General features: G+C 66.8%; 2 protein-coding genes across 3 annotated transcripts; one reads left to right on the top strand and one right to left on the bottom strand.

Moving 5' to 3' along the window:
- Positions 1 to 936: 936 nt before the first annotated feature.
- On the top strand, positions 937 to 8,562 carry PGA5 (pepsinogen A5). Of its 2 annotated transcripts, XM_063333412.1 has the most exons (9): positions 937 to 3,595; positions 3,975 to 4,122; positions 5,253 to 5,370; positions 5,559 to 5,677; positions 5,761 to 5,960; positions 6,197 to 6,313; positions 6,433 to 6,571; positions 6,733 to 6,825; positions 6,913 to 8,562. In XM_063333412.1, exons 1-9 carry the CDS (start codon positions 3,249 to 3,251, stop codon positions 7,060 to 7,062), a joined length of 1,431 nt encoding a protein of 476 aa, XP_063189482.1. In that variant the 5' UTR covers positions 937 to 3,248; the 3' UTR covers positions 7,063 to 8,562. The 2 variants fall into 2 exon arrangements, with proteins under 2 accessions (XP_063189482.1, XP_063189481.1); XM_063333411.1 differs by having other exon boundaries at positions 6,733 to 8,562.
- Positions 8,563 to 8,674: 112 nt separating this feature from the next.
- Positions 8,675 to 16,974, bottom strand: VWCE (von Willebrand factor C and EGF domains). Its single transcript, XM_063333394.1, is given in 21 exon segments — positions 8,675 to 8,889; positions 8,892 to 9,065; positions 9,252 to 9,342; positions 9,451 to 9,533; positions 9,641 to 9,731; positions 9,917 to 9,999; positions 11,016 to 11,112; positions 11,317 to 11,402; positions 12,419 to 12,536; positions 12,727 to 12,812; positions 12,948 to 13,035; positions 13,152 to 13,234; positions 13,330 to 13,423; positions 13,515 to 13,852; positions 13,948 to 14,076; positions 14,276 to 14,392; positions 14,474 to 14,590; positions 14,726 to 14,854; positions 15,087 to 15,176; positions 15,278 to 15,372; positions 16,865 to 16,974. Coding segments are annotated over 21 exon segments (2,385 nt in total). The 3' UTR covers positions 8,675 to 8,803.
- Between the last annotated feature and the right edge of the window lie 2,683 nt (positions 16,975 to 19,657).

Below are 19,657 nucleotides of genomic sequence, written 5' to 3'. Positions count from 1 at the left end.
GATGTGTTCTGCTCAAGGAGCGTCCCAGCTACCGCCTTTCCCACAAACGGAGGAAAGAAACTCCACCCCGGCACCACCCGGACCTCCATCCCTGCCCCAGGAGGGGGACACTGACCTCCCTGCTCCCCCACACCCACCAGTCACCTCCTCCCGGACCAAGGACCATTCCGCCTTCCAGCACAACCTTCCTCTCCATGTGGGAGCCACACCGACACGTGCCCGTGGCTACCAGCTCTGTGGAGCTGTGGCCACCACCTCCTGCAGCCCACACCGGCTGCTGTGGACCTCCTGCGGCGTTATCTGCCCCAGCACGGAATGTGTGCCAATCCCGGTAGATCCTGAGGAGCCTCCCTGGAGAAAGTCCTGAGCTCCAGTCCTTGGAGGATGAACGGGTGGGAAGGTGGGAGCTTTGACAGCTCTCCAAACCGCCCCCCGCCATGAGCACGGCCGTCGACGGGCCAGTCTCTGCAAGGGTACAACGTCTGCCTTCCACCGGCAAAGACGCTTACAAAGGGCTCCCAGCGCAGGACAAGCAATAGCCAAGCAAACCAGTAAGCTCCAGTTTGGAATCTCCCTTATATACAAATGGGATTTGCAGCAGCTGATCCCAATTTCTGCAGCAGCCCAGGCCTGAGCCCCCCCGGCCCTGCCAGGCATCCCCATGGGGCAGCGAAACCCCCGGGGGGTGCTGTGGAGGAGGAGGAGGCTTTGCCTGGCAGGAACAGCTTCTTCCCTGCGTGCAGACACCCGCTGCGGGGGTGTGGGGGGGTTATGGTTTGAGAAACCCGCCACAATTTATTGTCACTCCAACAATTATTCTCTCACCCGATGACCCCTCCCCAGCCGGGAAGGGGAATCGGGGAAAAACAAGGAAACCCCAGGGCTGAAATGTAAAAGGATTTAATAGAATGAGACTAAATAATTAACATTGGTAATACAAAAGAAGCAATATTGATGCCGATACCGATATAAAATGCACAAGGATTATACTCGGCCCGTTCCACCAGCGGAAGCCGTGCATCCCCGCAGGGACAGCCAATGTGGGACCCTGCGAGCGCTGCGGCTGCGGGAGGAAGGGAAGGGCTCTGGGCTCCGGCACCGGGGCAAGGAGTGCTCAGGATGGCAGCCAGAAAGGGGGAGAGAGAGAGAAATTCAGCAAACTTTCTAATTTATATCAAATGTGGCAGCTTGGGGCAAGCGCCCGGGTCTCGCTCCTCCTCATCCCCGCACCTGGCGAGCTCGAAAACGCTGAGACCTTGAATCCCCCACAGCAGAGCCGGCTGTAAAGCGAATATTGCCACCAATTCAGACACCGGAGTCTTCTAAAAGTGCAGTTTTCCCCAGCATTAGACGAGCAATTAATCGCGTGTGGCTCAAACCTAGACAGGGGGGAAGAAACGCGGCCCCGCAGCCCGTGGGGGCTGTCCCAGGGCAGCCGCCCCACCGAGGGACGCGTCCTGGAGCGCTTCCCCTCCGATGACCTTCTACGAATCCACGTTCCCCGCGCAGCGCGGACGCGTTGACGGCCGAGCAGCCCCTTTGCCGGGGCTGCTCCTTCTCGGAGCTCGTCTTCAAAAGGCGCTGCTGCTTCCTCGCAGGGGGCCGGGGGGGGGTGGGGGGGGAGCGAAGCTCTTGTCGAATTTGCCGCTTTTCTCTGCGGTTTACGGCGACCTGCAGGCAGGGGCTGGCTCCCGAGGCCAGCGGTTACGCCACGCCAAGGTTCCCCGCGGGGTTTTCAGGCCGCGGCCTCCCGCCGGGTCCAGGCTTTCCATTCTGGGGGTCAGCCAAGACCTTCTCCTTTCCAGACCCGCCCCCCCAGAACGGGACACATCGCACCTTCCTTCTTCACTCGGGAAGAATTAGGGGTTTTGTCCCTTTTCCCCCTACCCCAACATCACCCATCGGATCCTCCCAGGTTCTTACTCATCACATTTCCCCTAGTGCAATTTAGCATCTCTCCTTAATTCTTTAATTATTCAGAGCTGGGGTGAAACTGGGAGGGAGGGAGGGAGGAAAACCAGCTCCAGCCCCTGCGGTGCCTCTGGGCAGGCTGGTCCCCAGCTCCTTGGCGCTGGATCTGGCTTTGTTTTTCCTCCGAGCGCGGGACAAGGTGACCGTGCCAGCAGCCACATCTCACACGCGTGGCGCTGTGACGAAGGCTGTGACGCCCGGTCCAGCGCCGGGCGCCTCCGACGCAGCCCAACACGGGCGACCTTGGCGTCGTTCAACCGGCGACGTCCTGAGCTGGTCTTTCCCCCAGCTGGTCCCAGTTTCACCCCCCCGACCCCCGCGAGCTGGTCCCATTTCTGCAAGCGGCCCTGGGACAGAGGAAGGTGGATGAAGCCCCAATATCAGAAGGACACGGAGCTGTTGGAGCGGGGCCAGAGGAGGCCCCGGAGATGCTGGGAGGGCTGGAGCCCCTCTGCTGGGAGGACAGGCTGAGAGAGCTGGGGGGGTTCAGCCGGGAGAAGAGAAGGCTCCGGGGAGACATTCCAGCCCCTTCCAGGCCCTCAAGGGGCTCCAGGAAAGCTGGGGAGGGACTCTGGATCAGGGAGGGGAGCCGTGGGACGAGGGGGAAGGGTTTTCCACTGCAAGAGGGGAGATTTGGATGAGATCTGAGGAAGAAATTCTTTGGTGTGAGGGGGGTGAGCCCCTGGCCCAGGTTGCCCAGAGAAGCCCCATCCCTGGAGGGGTTCAAGGCCAGGTTGGACCCGTGGCTCGCTGTCACCCGCGGGTGGGCACCCCAGGGTGCTCAGGGCAGTAGCCACCAGCTGTCCCCAGCTCCCCCAAGGGACAACCCCCTGCAACCCCCAGCATCAAACCTGCCAGCAAAGGGCTGGGGGGGCACCAGGGGACCCCAAAGGACCGGTGGTCCCGTGCCAGCCCCACATCTCCGTGCCGGCTCCACCCGGACAAACTCCGCAGACAGCGGGGCAAGGACAGTCTGGAGCAGCCCGAGGAGCCTTCGTACCACATTTACCCTGGGGGCTGGGGGAAAATGTCACCCCCTGCCCCCCCCCCGCCCCAGCCAGCTAAAGCCGACTGGGAGCCAAACGCTTTTATCTAAATGGCACATGATTTACGCCGCGGTTCCTCGGCCACAGCCATGTTTCCGGCTTGTGTAATTCCCCGGCTGCTCAGAAGGAGAGGGAAATGCCCAGAAATGACCACAGCCAGCCCCGTGTCCCCCTCACCGGTGTCCATCCCCCCCCTCCCCCCGACCCTCGCCCAGTGCCTCCCCCTTCGGGATGCGGAGTAAACCGGAGGGTGCTTCTCCCCCAGCCTGGCACAAGCATCCCCGCATCCCGGCCCCGCTGGTTGACCCCAGGGTGGATGGAGAGCCCTCAGCTTGCCATTCCCCCCCGCCCCACGACAACATTTCCCTTAAGGACGTTGTGATAACTGCCCCCGGAGCCGTTTGCCTTTCTTATCAGGGATGGTGGCCAAACAAGCCGGGACGGGATATAAGGAGCCGGGCTGGGACGGGTGGCACATTCCCTGTGTCCATTCGCCTCAGGCGCTGGCTGTTAGCAGGCACCATGAAGCTGCTCCTGCTCCTTGGCTTGGTGGCCCTGGGCCACGGCCTCGTCTCCAGGTGAGCGCGGGGGTGCCACACGGCCCCCAACAGGACACCCCCCCCCCTCCAGCACCCACGCTGAGGGAGGCAAGACCAGGTTGGACGGGGCTCGGGGCAACCTGGGCTGGTGGGAGGTGTCCCTGCCCAGGGCAGGGGGTGGCACTGGGTGGGCTTCAAGGTCCCTTCCAACCCAAACCATTCCCAGCAGGGATGTGGGGGGGACAACCTGCTGCCCCCCCCGCCACCCCCCCCACCCAGCCACTGCCATGGCCCCCGGGGTCCCACACGAGGGGCTGCGGGACAAGACACGGGGCGAGCGCTAGCCACCGCCGCCCCCCCCGGGGCGCTTCCCTGCCGCCCACCTCCCGGTGACCGACTGCGTCCCCCCCGCGCCCAGGGTCCCTCTGAGGAAGGGCAAGTCCCTGCGGCAGACCCTGCGGGAGCACGGCTTGCTGGAGAAATACCTGAAGCAGCACCCCTTCGACCCGGCCGCCAAGTACTTCCGCTCCCGCATCGCCGCCGAGCCCCTGCAGAACTACCTGGACGTGAGCATGGCGGGGCACAGGGGCTGCCACCGGCCGGGCTGGCACCGGCGGGGCAGCCCACGGGGGCGGCTGCCACCTTACCCGACCCCCTAGCCCCTTACCCGTCCCCTTAACCCCTTACCTGCCCCCCTTACCCATCCTCCTAGCCCCTTACTTGACCCACTAGCCCCTTATCTGACCCGCTTGTACCTTACCCTTCCCCTTACCCTCATCCCTACCCCCTCACCTGACCCACTAGCCCCTTACCCATCCTCCTAGCCCCTTACTTGACTAACTAGCCCCTTACCTGGCCCATTAGCCCCTTACCCATCCTTCTACCCCCTTACCTGACCCACTAGCCCCTTACTTGACTAACTAGCCCCTTACCCATACTTCTACCCCCTTACCTGATCTACTAGTCCCTTACCCATCCTCCTAGCCCCTTACTTGACTAACTAGCCCCTTACCCATACTTCTACCCCCTTACCTGACCCACTAGCCCCTTACCCATCCTCCTAGCCCCTTACTTGACTAACTAGCCCCTTACCTGGCCCATTAGCCCCTTACCCATACTTCTACCCCCTTACCTGATCTACTAGTCCCTTACCCATCCTCCTAGCCCCTTACTTGACCAACTTGCCCCTTATCTGACTCACTAGCCCCTTACCCATCCCCTTAACCCCTTACCCGTCCTCCCTTACCTGACCCACTAGCCGCTTACATTTACCCCTACCCCCTTACCTGACCCACTAGCCCCTTACCCATCCTCCTAGCCCCTTAACTGACCTACTAACCCCTTACCCATCCCCTTAACCCCTTCAACCATCCTCCTAGCCCCTTACCTGACCCACTAGCCCCTTACCCCTACCCCCTTACCTGACCTACTAGTCCCATACCCATCCTCCTAGCCCCTTACCCGACCCACTAGCCCCTCACCCCTATGCCCTTATGTGACTTACTAGCCCACTACCCATTCTCCTAGCCCCTTAGCCATCCCCCTAAGCCCTTACCTTACCCACTAGCCCCTTACCCTACCCCCTATACCCTCGCCATCCCCCTAATCCCTTCCATACCTGAATCCACTAGCCCTTCACCCATCCCACTAGCCCGTGATCCATCCCGCTAGCCCCTTACCCATCCCGCTTTGCCAGAACGAGTACTTCGGCACCATCTCCATCGGGACCCCAGCCCAGGAGTTCACCGTCGTCTTTGACACCGGCTCCTCCAACCTGTGGGTGCCCTCGGTGTACTGCTCCAGCCCCGCCTGCAGTAGGTGTCCACTAGCCCCGCGGCCACCCCCCCTTGCCCTGCCTGGCTCTGGGAGCCCCCGGGGAGGGCTGGGAGCCGAGGCCGGCTCTGCCCTGTCTCTCCCAAGGGATGTCCTCTGGGCACTGGGGGGGTCGTCCCTTGTCCTGAGGACAGGACGGACCGCGACCGTCTCCCTCCCGCACCCTCAGGCAACCACAACCGCTTCAACCCCGCGGAATCCTCCACCTTCATCAGCACTAACGAAAGCCTCTACATCGCCTACGGCACCGGCAGCATGTCCGGCGTCCTGGGCTACGACACCGTCACCGTAAGCCAGGGCCCCCCACCCGAGAGGGGGGACGCGGGGGCATCGGCCGCCCAAACCCACCCCCTCTCCCTCTCCCTGGCCAGGTGGCGAACATCGAGGTCCTCAATCAGATGTTCGGGCTGGCTGAGACCGAGCCCGGCGCTTTCTTCTACTACACCCCCTTCGATGGCATCCTGGGGCTGGCTTTCCCCAGCATCGCCTCTTCCGGGGCCACCCCTGTCTTCGATAACATGATGATGCAAAACCTCGTGGCCAAGGACCTCTTCTCCGTCTACCTGAGCAAGTAAGCCCCAGCTGGAGCCCCCCCCCCCCCAGCCCTTACCGAGGATTTTCTCCCGTTTCCCCCCCGGCGGGGCTGGCTCCGACACCGTTCGCTGGTGGCCTCACGCCCTGTGGCTCCTGGGGGACGTGGCTCACCGCTGCCGGCACCGGTGGAGGAGGATGGCAGCAAAGCCCCCCCGCCTCCCCGGTTGATGGCTGGCGGGGTGGGACCCCCTCCTGACGGCTCCCCGCTTGCAGGGACGAGCGGGGCGGCAGCTTTGTCCTCTTCGGCGCCATCGACCCCTTATACACCACCAACGGCATCACCTGGATCCCCCTCTCTGCCGAAACCTACTGGCAGATCCGCATGGACAGGTTAGTCCCGGCGCAGCCCCCGGCCTCGGTGGCTCCCCTTTGCCCCCCAACCGGTGTTTTGGGGGGCTGCGGCCCCTCGTCCCGCGCCCGGGAGGCTCACCCTGCACCCCTCTCCCCAGCGTCTCCATCGGTGGCGAGGGCATCGCCTGCGCCTTCGGCTGCCAGGCCATCGTGGACACGGGCACCTCGCTGCTGGCCGTGCCCGACAGAGCCCTCGGCGCCATCCTGAGCATCCTTGGTGCCAACTCCAACGGCGAGGTGAGGCCCCGGGGGACCGCGCAAGGCTTTGGGGACCTTCGGGGTGCCCAGCCAGACCCCGGGGTTGCTCCATCGCTCCCCGGGGTCCACGGTCCCTCTTGGGGTGGCCGCTGACCTCCACCTGTCACCGCGTGTGTCCCCCCCACCCCGACCCCGGCCAGATCAGCTGCAGCGCCGCCAGCAGACTGCCCAGCATCGTCTTCCACATCAACGGCAAAGCCTTCCCCGTGCCGCCCAGGGCCTACGTGCTGGAGGTGAGCATCCCACCGCGGGGAGGAACGGGGAGGGCCTGGGGGGGTGGTTCCGGGCAGCTGGTAACCACCACCATGTCCCCGCCGCAGAGCAATGGGTACTGCACCCTCGGCTTTCAAGGCATGGACGTCCCCACCGAGTCGGGCGAGCTCTGGATCCTTGGGGACGTCTTCATCCGCGAGTACTACGTCATCTTCAACAGGGCCACCAACATGGTGGGGCTGTCCCGGCTGCCCTGAGCGCCCCTCGGCGTTGGGGACGGGGACAGACAGCAGTCCCGGCGTCCCCAGCCTGGTGGCTGGCAGGGCTGGCCCTTGCCCAGCGCTCCTGTCCCCTCCGGCCACCGAGCCCAATAAAGCTGTGGAGAAGCCCCCTTGTGCTGTGTCCCTCCGGGAAGGGCTGGCACGGCCACCCCCGGCGCTGCCACCGCGGCCCTGGGCACGGGAAATGGACACTGGTGGGGGCGCAGATGCGGTGCCACCTTATCCCAAGGGCAGAGCCACCCCCTGGTGGTGTCCCTCAGCCCCACAAACACCCCTGGAGCCTGTGGAGTTGTGGGGCTGGAGGCACCCGCAGCCGGGAAGAGCCCCGGGCCGCCGGGGACAGAGCCGTGCTGCCAACCGGGCACCCGGGGGGGGCTTTATCAGGGCGGCCGGTGCTCCTCACCGGGGCCGGGACGTGCCTCCGCGCACCCCCGCGTAAAGGTGTCACTGCTTTCCGTCCCCATGCTGGCAACAGGGCACAGCATCATCAGCATCCCATGCCCACGTCTGGGGCTCGGGGAGGGTGGTGGGTCCCATCCTGGTGCTGGGGGTGCTTCGTGCCGCTAATCACCCCCCATCTCCCCGCTGGATCCCACCTGGATAAACCCCCGTGATGCTCCCGGGAGCCACGGACCCGTCTTTCCACCATCTCCCCGGCCAGGGCAGTGCTCCGGGAGCCCCTTCGCAGGGGCAGCGCCGACCTCGGCGCCTTCCAAACGCTTCCCGGGACCTTTGCTCAGGTCGAGCCTCCGGGAAGTCTTGCCCAGGAGGAGACAAAATCAGCCCAAATCAGCCCAAACCAGCTAAAAACAGCCAAAACCAGCCCCGCGAAACCCCTCTCCCCCTGCTCGGCTCCTCTCGGCAGAGACTCTGCAATGAAGTCCCCAGCCGCCGGGGCAGGACACGTCCCTCCTGTCCCCAAACCCCGCTCGGGGGTGGTGGGGGGGGGACAAAAACCTCCGGCACCACCCTCTTCATCCCGGGGAGCGGGGGGGAATCAGCCCAAAGCCCCCCCACCCGAGGGAAAGCTGGCTCCAGCACGCCAGCGGGTGCAAGCAGGAGCAGGGGGACGGGGTATAAATACCAGGGTGACTTTATTGGTGGCCGGGGGGGGTGGGGGGGTGGGTGGGCAGCTCGCCCCCTCCCCACGCCAGGAGCCGGGGGCAGCACCCACCCTGGGGGCGCGCGTGCCGCGGCCGGGGGGGCTGACACGGGGCACCCCAGCCCGGCCAGGAGCATCTCCCAGCCCCACATCTTGTACCCAGAGAGCCTGGGGGTGGGGGGGGGGCCACTGGTCCTGCCCCACAGTCCTGCCTCGGGGGGGAAGGGGGGGGGGGGGGGGGCGGTGAGGTGCTGGGGGACCCCCGGGGCAGGTGGGGACCTCGAGAGAGAGAGAGGGCAGTGGCCGTGGGCCCGTGGGAGCGGGGATGCTGTTGCCCACCCTGTCTGCTTGCCACCCACAACCCCCCCAACCCACCCCCCGGGACCTGGTGGGCCAGGCCTGCTGGTCCTGCAAGACCCCCTCCTCCTCTTCATCCTCCTCTTCATCCTCCTCTTCCTCTCCATCCATCCCTCCCTCCCTCCCTAGGGAGCCGCGTGCCCACCGGGGCTCTCCCCGCTGGCCGGTGGCACAGAAGAGGGGTCTGTGTCCCCGTGGGGTCCCTGAGCCTCGGGGCTCGAACCGGGGCTGCCTGTGGGATGTGGGGGGGCTGCGGCCTCAGAGGGGGCGTCGGGGGGCAGAGAGGCTGTGGATGGGCGCCGGGGGGGGCTCAGCGTGGTCGGAGGGGGCTCCCCGGTCCCCCCGCTCCCCGCGGAAGGGCCGAGGGGGGCCGCGTTGGGAAGCAGGAGCTGAGCCAGGCGGTGCCGGGGGGGCCGGGTGGATGCGGGGGGGCTGGGGTGAGGGGTGCCAGCGGGTGAGTCCTCGTGGGACGGGGACGGGGACAGGTCGCTGCTCCGCAGCGGGAGCCGGGCGTCTGCGACTAACGGAGAGATGCTTTTGGTCAGCACCCACCTTCCCCCCCCCTCCACGCCGGGAACCCCTCCGGGGGGCACCCAACCACCCCAGGGTGCTGCAGCACGGCCGTATGTATCCCGCAGGCCACGGGGGGTTGGGGGGGTCCCCGAACCATCCCCCGGTACCCCAGGCACCCCCCCCATCCCGTTACCTTGGCATGGCGGGCAGCAGGCGGCGGGCAGCGCGGGGGGCTCCGCGCAGGAGCGGGGGCACAGCCTCTTCTCGCAGCTCACCTCCCCCAGCTGGCGGCGAGGGGTGAAAACGGGGGAAGGTGGGGGGGTATTGAAGGGGTGTGTGTGGGGGGGTGCTGTGTGAACCATCCCCCCCGGGGAGGGGTGCCCCCCGCTCACCTGGCAGGTACAGCGGGTGCAGGGCTGTCCCTCGGGGGTGAAGGTCTGCCCGTTGCCCACCTTCCTGCCCTGGTAGTTGCAGTCTGCGGGGAGCGGGGGGTGTCACCGGACGGGGTGACAAGGTGATGGGGTGTCCCCCCCCCCCTCCCCCCTGACCCCCCACCACCTCTTCCCCAGCCCCGGCTCCTACCGTTACAGACGGGGCAGCACTCGCCCTCGGGGTGGAAGGGGTAGGTGCAGAAGATGGCACAGTCCACGGGCGAACAGGCCACCGAGCCCAGCTGCGAGAGACGTGGGAAGACCCGGGCGTTAGCCCCCACCGGGGAAAAAGAGGAAGGTTGGGGGCGGGGGGGGAGGTGGGGGGGGGAGCTTTTTCCTGCAACGGAGGAAAAAACCAGGGCTCAGCCCGTGGGGCAGGAGCCAACCCCCCCCCCCGACATCTCACTGCCCCCCGCGCAGCCCTCACCAGGCAGATGCAGCTGAGGCAGGGGTCCAGGACGGAGGGGAAGGTCTCGTTGTTGTAGAAGATCCTTCCCATGTAGGTGCAGCCTGGGGGGAGGAGAGGGGGCATTTGTGGTCGTGTCGTGTGTCCCCCCCACCCCGATGGCTCCGGGACCTCCTGGGGACCCCTCTGCTTAAGGCCAGGCTTGCTGGCTCGGGTCCTGCCCGGGGCTGCGGGCGGGGGATGGAGAAGGGATGGATGGGGGATGGAGATAGGATGCGAAGGAGGATGGAGAAGGGGATGGAGAAAGGTCGGAGAAAGAGGATGGAGGGGGATGGAGAAAGAGGATGGAGGGGGATGGAGAAGGGATGCAGAGGGAATGGAGAAGGGGGATGGAGAAAGAGGATGGAGGGGGATGGAGAAAGAGGATGGAGGGGGATGGAGAAAGAGGATGGAGGGGGATGGAGAAAGAGGATGGAGGGGGATGGAGAAAGAGGATGGAGGGGGATGGAGAAGGGATGCAGAGGAAATGGAGAAGGGGGATGGAGAAAGAGGATGGAGGGGGATGGAGAAGGGATGCAGAGGGAATGGAGAAAGGGGGATGGAGAAAGGGGGATGGAGAAAGGATGCAAAGGGGATGGAGGAGGAGGACGGAGAAGGGGGATGGAGGAGGAGGACGGAGAAGGGGGATGGAGGAGGAGGACGGAGAAGGGGGATGGAGGAGGAGGACGGAGAAGGGGGATGGAGGAGGAGGACGGAGAAAGGATGCAGAGGGGATGGAGAAGGGAAATGGAGAAGAAAGATGGAGAACGGGATGGAGAACGGGATGGAGAACGGGATGGAGAACGGGATGGAGAACGGGATGGAGAACGGGATGGAGAACGGGATGGAGAACGGGATGGAGAACGGGATGGAGAACGGGATGGAGGAGGAGAATGGAGAAAGTATGCAAAGGGGACGGAGAAGGAGGTCGGAGAAGGGGACGGAGAAAGGGCATGGAGGAGGGGGACGGAGAAAGGGCATGGAGGAGGGGGACGGAGAAAGGGCATGGAGGAGGGGGACGGAGAAAGGGCATGGAGGAGGGGGACGGAGAAGGGGACGGAGACGAACCAGCACCCATCACCTGCCGAGCAGTCGGGGCAGCACTGCCCGGGGATGCGGATGGGGTAGGGACAGGTCTCCACGCAGTCCGTCCTCTTGCAGCTCACCGAGCCGTCTGCCTGCGGGGGAGAAACACTTGACAGAGACCTCGGGCTGCCCAAAACCGTAGGGTTTCAAGCCCACGGAAGCGGGTAGCCGCCGGGACCCACGGCCGCGAGCAGCCCGGGCATGCCGAGGGCGGGAGGGGGGACAGGAGCCGTGCGCCGGGGGGGGGGCCGGGGGGGCCGGGTAGGAGGAGTGAAGCAGAGCAGGTTCTCATTCACCTGGCAGATGCATAACTCACAGGGATCGCCCGGAGACCAGATCTGTCCGATGGGAAACTCCACCCCGTTGTCATCCACGAAGCAACCTGGGGTTGGCGGCGGGGGGGACGGACAGGGGGTGGACACCCCGTCACCCGTCCTGTGCCCACTCCTCACCTCGCAGCCCCCCCTCCCCGCTCCCCCTACGCCCCGCCAGTCCCCGCGCACCCCCACGTCCTCCACTTTCCCCTGGCCTCCCTGTCCCCACGCGTCCCCTGCATCCCCTCCTCCTTGTCCCCCGCTGTCCCACGCATCCCACCCTCCCTCTACCCAGGTATTCCCACATCCCACCCTGCCCGGCCCCAGACGTCCCCTGCGTCCAGTCCTCATTGTCCCCAAAATCCCACCCTGCTCATCCCCAGATGTCCCCTGCCTCCCGTCCTCACTGTCCCCCACATCCCACCCTGCCCATCCCCAAATGTCCCTTGCATCTTGCCCTCACTGTCCCCCACATCCCACCCTGCCCGTCCCCAAATGTCCCCTGCATCTTGCCCTCACTGTCCCCCCATTCCACTCTGCCCATCCCCAGATGTCCCCTGCGTCCCGTCCTCATTGTCCCCAAAATCCCACACTGCAATCCCCAAAAGTCCCCCATATCCCACACTGCAATCCCCAAATGTCCCCTCCATCATGTCCTCACTGTCCCCCCCTTCGCACCCTGCCCACCCCCAAGTGTCCCCCACATCCCACACTGTCCATCCCCAAATGTCTCCTGTCCTGTCCTTACTGTCCCCCCCATCCTACCCTGCCCATCACCAGATGTCCCCTCCATCCTGTCCTTAATGTCCCCCACATCCCACCCTGCCCATCCCCAAATGTCCCCTCCATCTTGTCCTCACTGTCCCCCCCATCCCACCCTGCCCATCCCCAAATGTCCCCTCCACCTTGTCCTCACTGTCCCCCCCATCCCACCCTGCCCGTCTCCAGATGTCCCCTCCATCCTGTCCTCGCTGTCCCCCCCCATCCCACCCTGCCCGTCCCCAAATGTCCCCTCCATCTTGTCCTCACTGTCCCCCCATCCTGCCCTGCCCGTCCCCAGGTGCCCCCCCCGGCGCAGGCTCACCGGCGGGGGCCGGGGGGTCCCGGCAGGTGAAGCAGCACTGCCCGGGGCCCAGATGCCGCTGGTGCTGCGGACAGTCCAGCGCGGGGCAGGGGGCGAAGGAGCACTCCACCTCGCCGCCCTGGGGACGCGGGGACGCCTCACCCACTGGCCCCCCAGCCGGAGCCAGCCCCGTCTCCATCCATCCTGCCTCAGCCCCCAGCAAAGGCTGGATCCCCCCCAGCAGGATGGTACGGGGAAGCCCTGGAGCATCCCTGGGGGTGGGGGGGGGACGGGACCCAGGACCCCCCCCCCAGCCCCCCGGGACCTACCCGGCAGACGCAGGTGGTGCATTCGTCCCCGTCCAGGCTGAAGCGGGCGCCGTGCGCGTACGTACGGCCCCGAAAACTGCATTTTGCTGGGGGAGGTGGGGGGAGGGGGGCAGCGGGGCTGGGGTCGGGGAGCAGAACACGGCCCCCTGCCGAACCCCCACCCCCAGCAGAGCTGCCCCCCCGCCCCGCTCCCAGGGGCTGGGGGTCCGGGGGGCACCCACCTGGCTGGCAGGAGCAGCAGTCGGCCGGGGCCGTGCCGGGGCAGGAGCCCGGGGGGCACTCGGGGGAGATGCAGGAGACGTTCCCAGCCTGGGGAGGAGAACGTGGGGGCTGTCACCAGGGCAGCTGTGACATGGAGGTGGTGGTGGTGGGGGGACATCACGCCGGGGCGGGGGTGCTGCCATGGCGGGACGGCGGGGGCTCACCAGGCAGAGGCAGACGGTGCAGTTCCCAGCGGACGGGGTGAAGACGTCGCCTTCGGCCCTGGCCACCCCCTCGTGCAGGCAGCCTGGGAGGTCGGGGGGGGGGGTGGGGTGTGGGGGGTGGGGGGGTGTCAGGGGGACACCGGGATGGGGGACACAGGGTGGGGACAGCGGGGCTCACCTGCGCAGCTGGGGCAGCAGCCCCCGGCCGGGGCGGGCAGCGGGTGGGAGCAGGGCACGGAGCAGCTCACGGCCTCGCACAGCACGCGGCCCCCCTGCGAAGCCACACGCCGTGGGGACAGGGGGACGGGGAGGGTGGGATTGGGGGGGCGGGGAAGCGGCGGGTTGGGGGGGGGGGGAAATTACCTGGCAGGTGCAACTCCGGCATCCCGGCTCCATCCAGCGAGCGCCCGGCTCCCGGGGAGCCCCCCGGTACCAGCAGTGGGGGGTTGATGGGGCGGAGGTGCCGGGGGCTCCCACCGCCCGCGGCGGCGATGGCTCGGTGGCCGGGGACACGGAGGCAGGAGAAGAGGAGGAGGAGGAAGGGAGTTGGGTACCGGGAGCTGCGGCGGGGAGATGGGATGAGGGGGAGCCCCTGGGAAGCAGGAGGGACCCCCCGGAGCCGGGAGGGAGCAGGACGAGGGTGGGGGGATGCTGCAGGGACTGCAGGATGGGCGACGGTGCCAGGATGGATTTGGGATAGCCTAGGAAGGAAGGAAGGAACAGGCATCACCGGGGGGAAGCGGGGAGCCGGGGGTGTCCCGCTCCGCTCCCCAGCCCCGGAGAAGGAGCCGGATACCTTCGCAGGAGACCCTGTCGCCGCTGAGCCGGTAGCCGGGGCGGCAGGAGCAGAGGTAGCTGCCCGGCGTGTTATGGCAAGCGTGCTGGCAAGCTCGGCGCTCGCCCGGCCGCCGGCACTCGTTGACATCTGGGGGGACACGGGGGACACGTCATTGCCCGGGGCAGGAGACGCTGCACGCCGGGATACGGCTCAGGCGCCATCCCCTCCACCGTCACCAAGGCAAGGACGCGGGCACGGTGACAGCGCGGTGGCGATGGGCTCAACGGGCCACCTCTGGCCCCTTGGCTCGGTGGCACGGGGAGGGCAGAGGGGCCGCGGGGCTCACCCACGCAGGAGTGCCGGTTGCCGTGGAGGTGGTAGCCGGGCCGGCAGGAGCAGCGGTAGCTGCCGATGCTGTTCTTGCAGCGATGCTGGCACGGCGTGGCCAGGCACTCGTCCGTGTCTGGTGACGGAGGGCAGGGGGAGAAGGCTGAGGGTCAGTAGCCCAAGCTGGCCCCCACTTGCCCCCCCGCTAGCCCCGCACCCTGGCAGCTGTGGCGATCGGCGGAGAGCTGCATGCCGGGGCCGCACTCGCAGACGAAGCCGCCCTCGGTGTTGACGCAGAGACCCTCGCAGGCAGCGCTCAGGCACTCGTCGATGTCTGGGGGAGCGAGGGGAAGAGACGGAGATGGCCGGGGGCGGAGGAGAGGGGGACAACCACCGCCGCCACCATATCCCACCCCCCCCCCCCCCCCCACCCGGGATTCATCCCCCCCGCCCCCCAGTCCCGGCTCACCCGTGCAACGGATGCCGTTGGCCGTCTCCACCATGGCGAAGCCGAGAGGGCAGACGCGGGCCACCTCTTGGCACCCGCCGTGGTTACAGGAGAGGTCGCAGCCGTACTCCCCGCAGGTCCCCGGCGGCTCTGCAAGACGGGCAAAGGGACACCACGGGGCACCCGTGCCACCCCGGCGACCCCCCCGCCCCCCACCCCCCCCCAGGCCTCCGCTGTGGCACCTGCTCCCTGGGGACGGGGACCGCGCTGGGGGACGCTGCAAGGAGAGGTGACAAGGAGCGATGTGCCCCCGCCAGGAGGGACCCCAGGGGGTGCCGGCGTTCGGCGTGACCGGGAACCAGGGGGGGTGGGGGGGGGTTACCTGGGCAGGTGATGCCCTGCTCTCCATCCGGGCAGGAGCAGAGGTTGGGGGCGATGCAGAAGCCGCTGCCGCAGCCGAAGGAGCAGAGCGCTGCCGGGGGCACGGGGTGTCAGGAGGGCAGGGACACCCCCCACCCCCCCAGCTTGGCCCACCCCTGTCCCCCCCTCCTTCCCCCAGAGCCCTGTACTCACGCAGGGTGCACTGCCCGCTGCCCGGGGACAACATCCAGCCGGGGCAACATCCGCTGCCGAAGCCCGAGAAGCAGACGTGGGGCCCCACGCGGCGCCTGCGGGACCGACGGGAAGCTGGAGGCCACCCTGCCCCGAACCACCCCCCCCCAACCCTGGGACAGAGAGCAAAGGTCCCCCGGGAACCCCCCGCCCAGGGGACGCCAGGGCAGGGGGACACACAGGAGCGGTCACGACATGCCCACGGCCACCCCATCCCCGGTGGCAGAGCATGGATGTGGGGGAGGCAGGTGTGGGGTGAAGCGGGGGACAGCGTGACCCCAAACCAAGGAGGGACAGAAGGAGAGGACCGTGTCCCAGCCAGCCCCAACACCCCAGCACACGGTGACAGGGGAGAAATGTCCCCCAGGAGGGGACAAGGGAGCAGGGCACGGATGCGGGGAGCAGGACAGGGATGCAGGGGTCACGCTCCCCTGGTCCCGGCCACCCCAGGGCGAGGACAAGGGGACACACAGGAGCGGTCACGACATGCCCACGGCCACCCCATCCCTGGTGGCAGAGCATGGATGTGGGGGAGGCAGGTGTGGGGTGAAGCGGGGGACAGTGTGACCCCAAAACAAGATGGGACAGCAGGAGAAAACCGTGTCCCAGCCAGCCCCAACACCCCAGCACACGGCGACAGGGGAGAAATGTCCCCCAGGAGGGGACATGGGGAGCAGGACAGGGATGTGGGTGTCACGCGCCCCTGGTCCCGGCCACCCCAGGGCGAGGACAAGGGGACACACGGGAGCGGTCACGACGTGCCCACGGCCACCCCATCCCCGGTGGTAGAACATGGATGTGGGGGAGGCAGGTGTGGGGCAAAGCGGGGTGCAGCGTGACCCCAAAAGATGGGACAGAGAGGACCATGTCCCAGCCAGCCCCCGCACACAGTGACAGGGGAGAAATGTCCCCAAGAAGGGACATGGGGAGCGGGACAGGGATGCAGGGAGCAGGGCACGGATGTGGGGAGCAGGACAGGGATGCGGGGTCACGCTCCCCTGGTCCGAGCCACCCCGGGGCCAGGACAGGGGGACACACAGGAGTGGTCACCACGTGCCCACGGCCACCCCATCGCCGGTGGCAGAGCACGGATCCATGGGGAGGCAGGTGTGGGGTGAAGGGGGGGACAGTGTGACCCCAAACCAAGGTGGGACAGAAGGAGAGGACCGTGTCCCAGCCAGCCCCAACACACGGTGGCAGTGGAGAAATGTCCCCAGGAGGGGACATGGGGAGCAGGACAGGGATGCAGGGAGCAGGATATGGATGCAGGGAGCAGGACAGGGATGCGGGGGGTCACGCTCCCCTGGTTCCGGCCCCCCCGGGGCAGAGGGAGGGACGAGGGGGGCGCCAGCCGCTCCGACCGGGATGGAAGGCACGACCGGAGCCCCAAAGGCAGCCAAGGGGAGGGATGGCCGGAGCTCCGCACCGCACGCCACCGTCCCCAGGTGTAACTGGGAGAGGGAGAAGGGGGGGAAAAAGAAGAAAAAAAAACAAAAAAAAACGAAAAAAAAAAGAAAAAAAAAAAAGAGAGAGGGGAAACCCGGCTACCTCTCCACGGCAAAGCTGGCCGGCTTCTTCCTCCCGGGATACACCCTGCCCTGGCCGCCCGGGAGGAACAGGGACACACAGGCAACCTGGAAGAGCAGCTCGACCAACATGACAAGGCGGCTCCAGCCGGCGGCACGCTCCCAAAAAACGCCTGCCTTCCTGCCTCGCCTTCCTGCCTGCCTCGGCGGCACGGGGCGCCTACCGCATGTTGGCCCTTGGCCCTGCTCCTCCTCCCGCCCGCCGGGCCGGGAACAATGCGGGGGGTGGAGGGAGGCGAAAACTGGGGGAAAACCATCGGCACCCAGCTCTCCACCCACCCCCCGGCCATTGCGGGGTCGCGGAGAGGGGGGGAAAAAAAAAACCAACACGCGTCGGCCATGGGGATGCTCGCCCCCCGTTTGGCCGGCTGGCTTGGTGGCTCCATCCCGGCCACCAGCATCGGCGGCTGGAGGGAAGGGGACGTGGAGCTGGGGGGGGTCCCCAAGGCGGCGGGAAGCGGCGGCGAAAGCGTGTTCTGCGTCCCCCCCTCTCTTCTCTCCTTTCCCACATCTGGCAAAGCTCCGGCATGGCCTCTCCCCACCCCTCCTCCTCCTCCTCCTCCTGGCGGCACTGGGCCGCCTTCCCAGCCCTGCACGGGGACCCACCAAAGAGGAGCAAGGCAGCAGATAAAGGGGCCAAAGTGGAGCCGGGGAGGGTCGGGGTGAGGGGTACGGGATGCTGGGGGGCACCCCGCGCAGCGGCGGCACCCAATTTCCCCCCCCTCTTCCCCCCTCGGGGTCCCTCAAAGCCTTCCCGAAGCGAAGGTCGCCGGCAGGTAAATGATTTATAGCAGGGAGCAAAGGGCTGGCGCCGGGGGCCCCCCGGGAGCAGAAGGGCTGGGGTCAAGAGCTGCAGCCTCCCCGCTGCAGAGGGACCGACCCCCCCTCCCCACACCACCACCACCTCCAGCTCCCCCCCCCCAAAAACCTGCGGATTTACCCCCAAATTACACCCTCGCCCAAGGGTCGGGGGTCACCCAGCCCCGGGGACCAGCCTTCCCCTGCAGCATCGCCCCCCCCCGCACGCGTAGAACTGAGTTACAGGATGCTGGGTGGGGGGCACACGCCAGCTTTAGGGGTGCGAGACCCCCGGTGGCTACAGCTGGGGGGGTGGCGAGGAAGCCCCCCCCAGCCCTGGGGGGGGGAGGGATGTCACCCCATCCCGGTATGTCACCCCCGCCCTCGGCTCCCGGGATAAAGAGGCGACCAGCAGCGTTTCCAACCCGTTTGCACCCAAAAAATAAAGGGGGAGGGGGCCGGCGTGGCCTGGGCACCAGCATCCCCAGTGGGGCTGGGGAAGGACAGCGGGTAGGGGAGGTTGGCGTCCTCCCCTAGGACCCCCCCGCCCCCCCCCCCCCCCAATTTTGATGAGGGGCCAAGGAAGCTCCCCCTCCTCCCAGCAGGGGAACGCGGAGCTCAAACACCCAAGCTAATAAACCTCCCCCCTGCCACCCCCCCCGGGGCTCCGCCGCCCCCGGCTCGTTGCGAAGGGGCACAGTCCGCTCCCCCCACTCCGAAACGGCCTCCCCGGGCAGAGAGATGTCCAAATATAGCCTTCTCCCTGCGACCTCCGCCGGGAAACGGGGGGCTTGCCCAACAGTTACGGGACGTTCGCGGCAGCCCGAGGATGTTCTCGGCACGAGAGCGCGGCTTGGGGGACGCTGCCCATCCTCGCTCCGCAGGGAGCAAAGGATTTGGGGGGGGTGGGGGTGGGGGGTGGGAAAAACCTGCCCAGGAACAAGCGGGAAGGGGGTCGATGGGATCTTAAGACGGTGGGTTATGGAGCTCCAGCCTGATCCAGAGCGGAGAGGGGGCCCGGGAGAGGCCCAGGATAACCCCAATGCCGTGAGCGCTGCGAGGGAGAGGAGGAAGGGAAGGGAGAGGTGGAAGGGAAGGGAGAGGAGGAAGGGAAGGGAGAGGAGGAAGGGAAGGGAGAGGAGGAAGGGAAGGGAGAGGAGGAAGGGAAGGGAGAGGAGGGCAACCGGGGACGACTCTGCCCCCCCCCCCCTTCACAGGCATTTTGGCAGCAAGCCATAGGCGAGAGCAGCGGCGAGGCAGGGGCAAGCCCCGGCTCGGACAATTTACAGCATAAATAGACAAACGGAGCGCGGGAGGGTAATAATTAACCTGTACTCAACGCACAGAGAGCTGCTGCCCAGCCGGGAGGGAATCGACACCCTCCCCCCCGCCCCTCGCCACCGGCACCCACGCTGGAGGGTGGCGTGGCAGAGGTAGCCTTGGCGTGAGCCACCCCCCCCCCAACCCCCGGGCAGGGAGAAGTAGCAGCCCAGGGCCTCAGGTTGGGAGTTATCAGGAGAATTCGGCATCGTTAGCGCTAATTGATGCTTGAGGAGGACCCAGCATCCAACAGCGTGGTCACAGGGAGCGAAAACACCGGGAACGAGCAGCCGGAACGGGACCATGCGGCAACGAGAGGCTGAAAAATATCAAGCCCCGATGCCCCAAGCTCCACAAGGACCTGAGGCTCACAAGGAAAAGGCTACTGGAGAAGGTTCCGGCTCCCCGCCACCGCCAGCCGCTGACGGGGACAGCCCCAGGAGGGTGGCAAGTGCCACTGTGTCACCACTACATCTCCTCTCCCACCTCTGCGCGACCGCCGCCGCGCAAGCTGGGCCCACGAGCCGCCGAGAAGGGACGGCTGCAGAGACGTGCGTCTTCCAAAAGGACGTAACAAGGCCGAGACCTCCGAAAAAAATTTGGCAGAAGATCTGCCTCTCCCTACCGGGGACACACG

Source organism: Chroicocephalus ridibundus, chromosome 4 (genome assembly GCF_963924245.1).
Source record: "Chroicocephalus ridibundus chromosome 4, bChrRid1.1, whole genome shotgun sequence".
Taxonomy (NCBI): Eukaryota; Metazoa; Chordata; class Aves; order Charadriiformes; family Laridae; genus Chroicocephalus; species Chroicocephalus ridibundus.
This window is presented reverse-complemented; position numbering and strand designations above follow the sequence as displayed.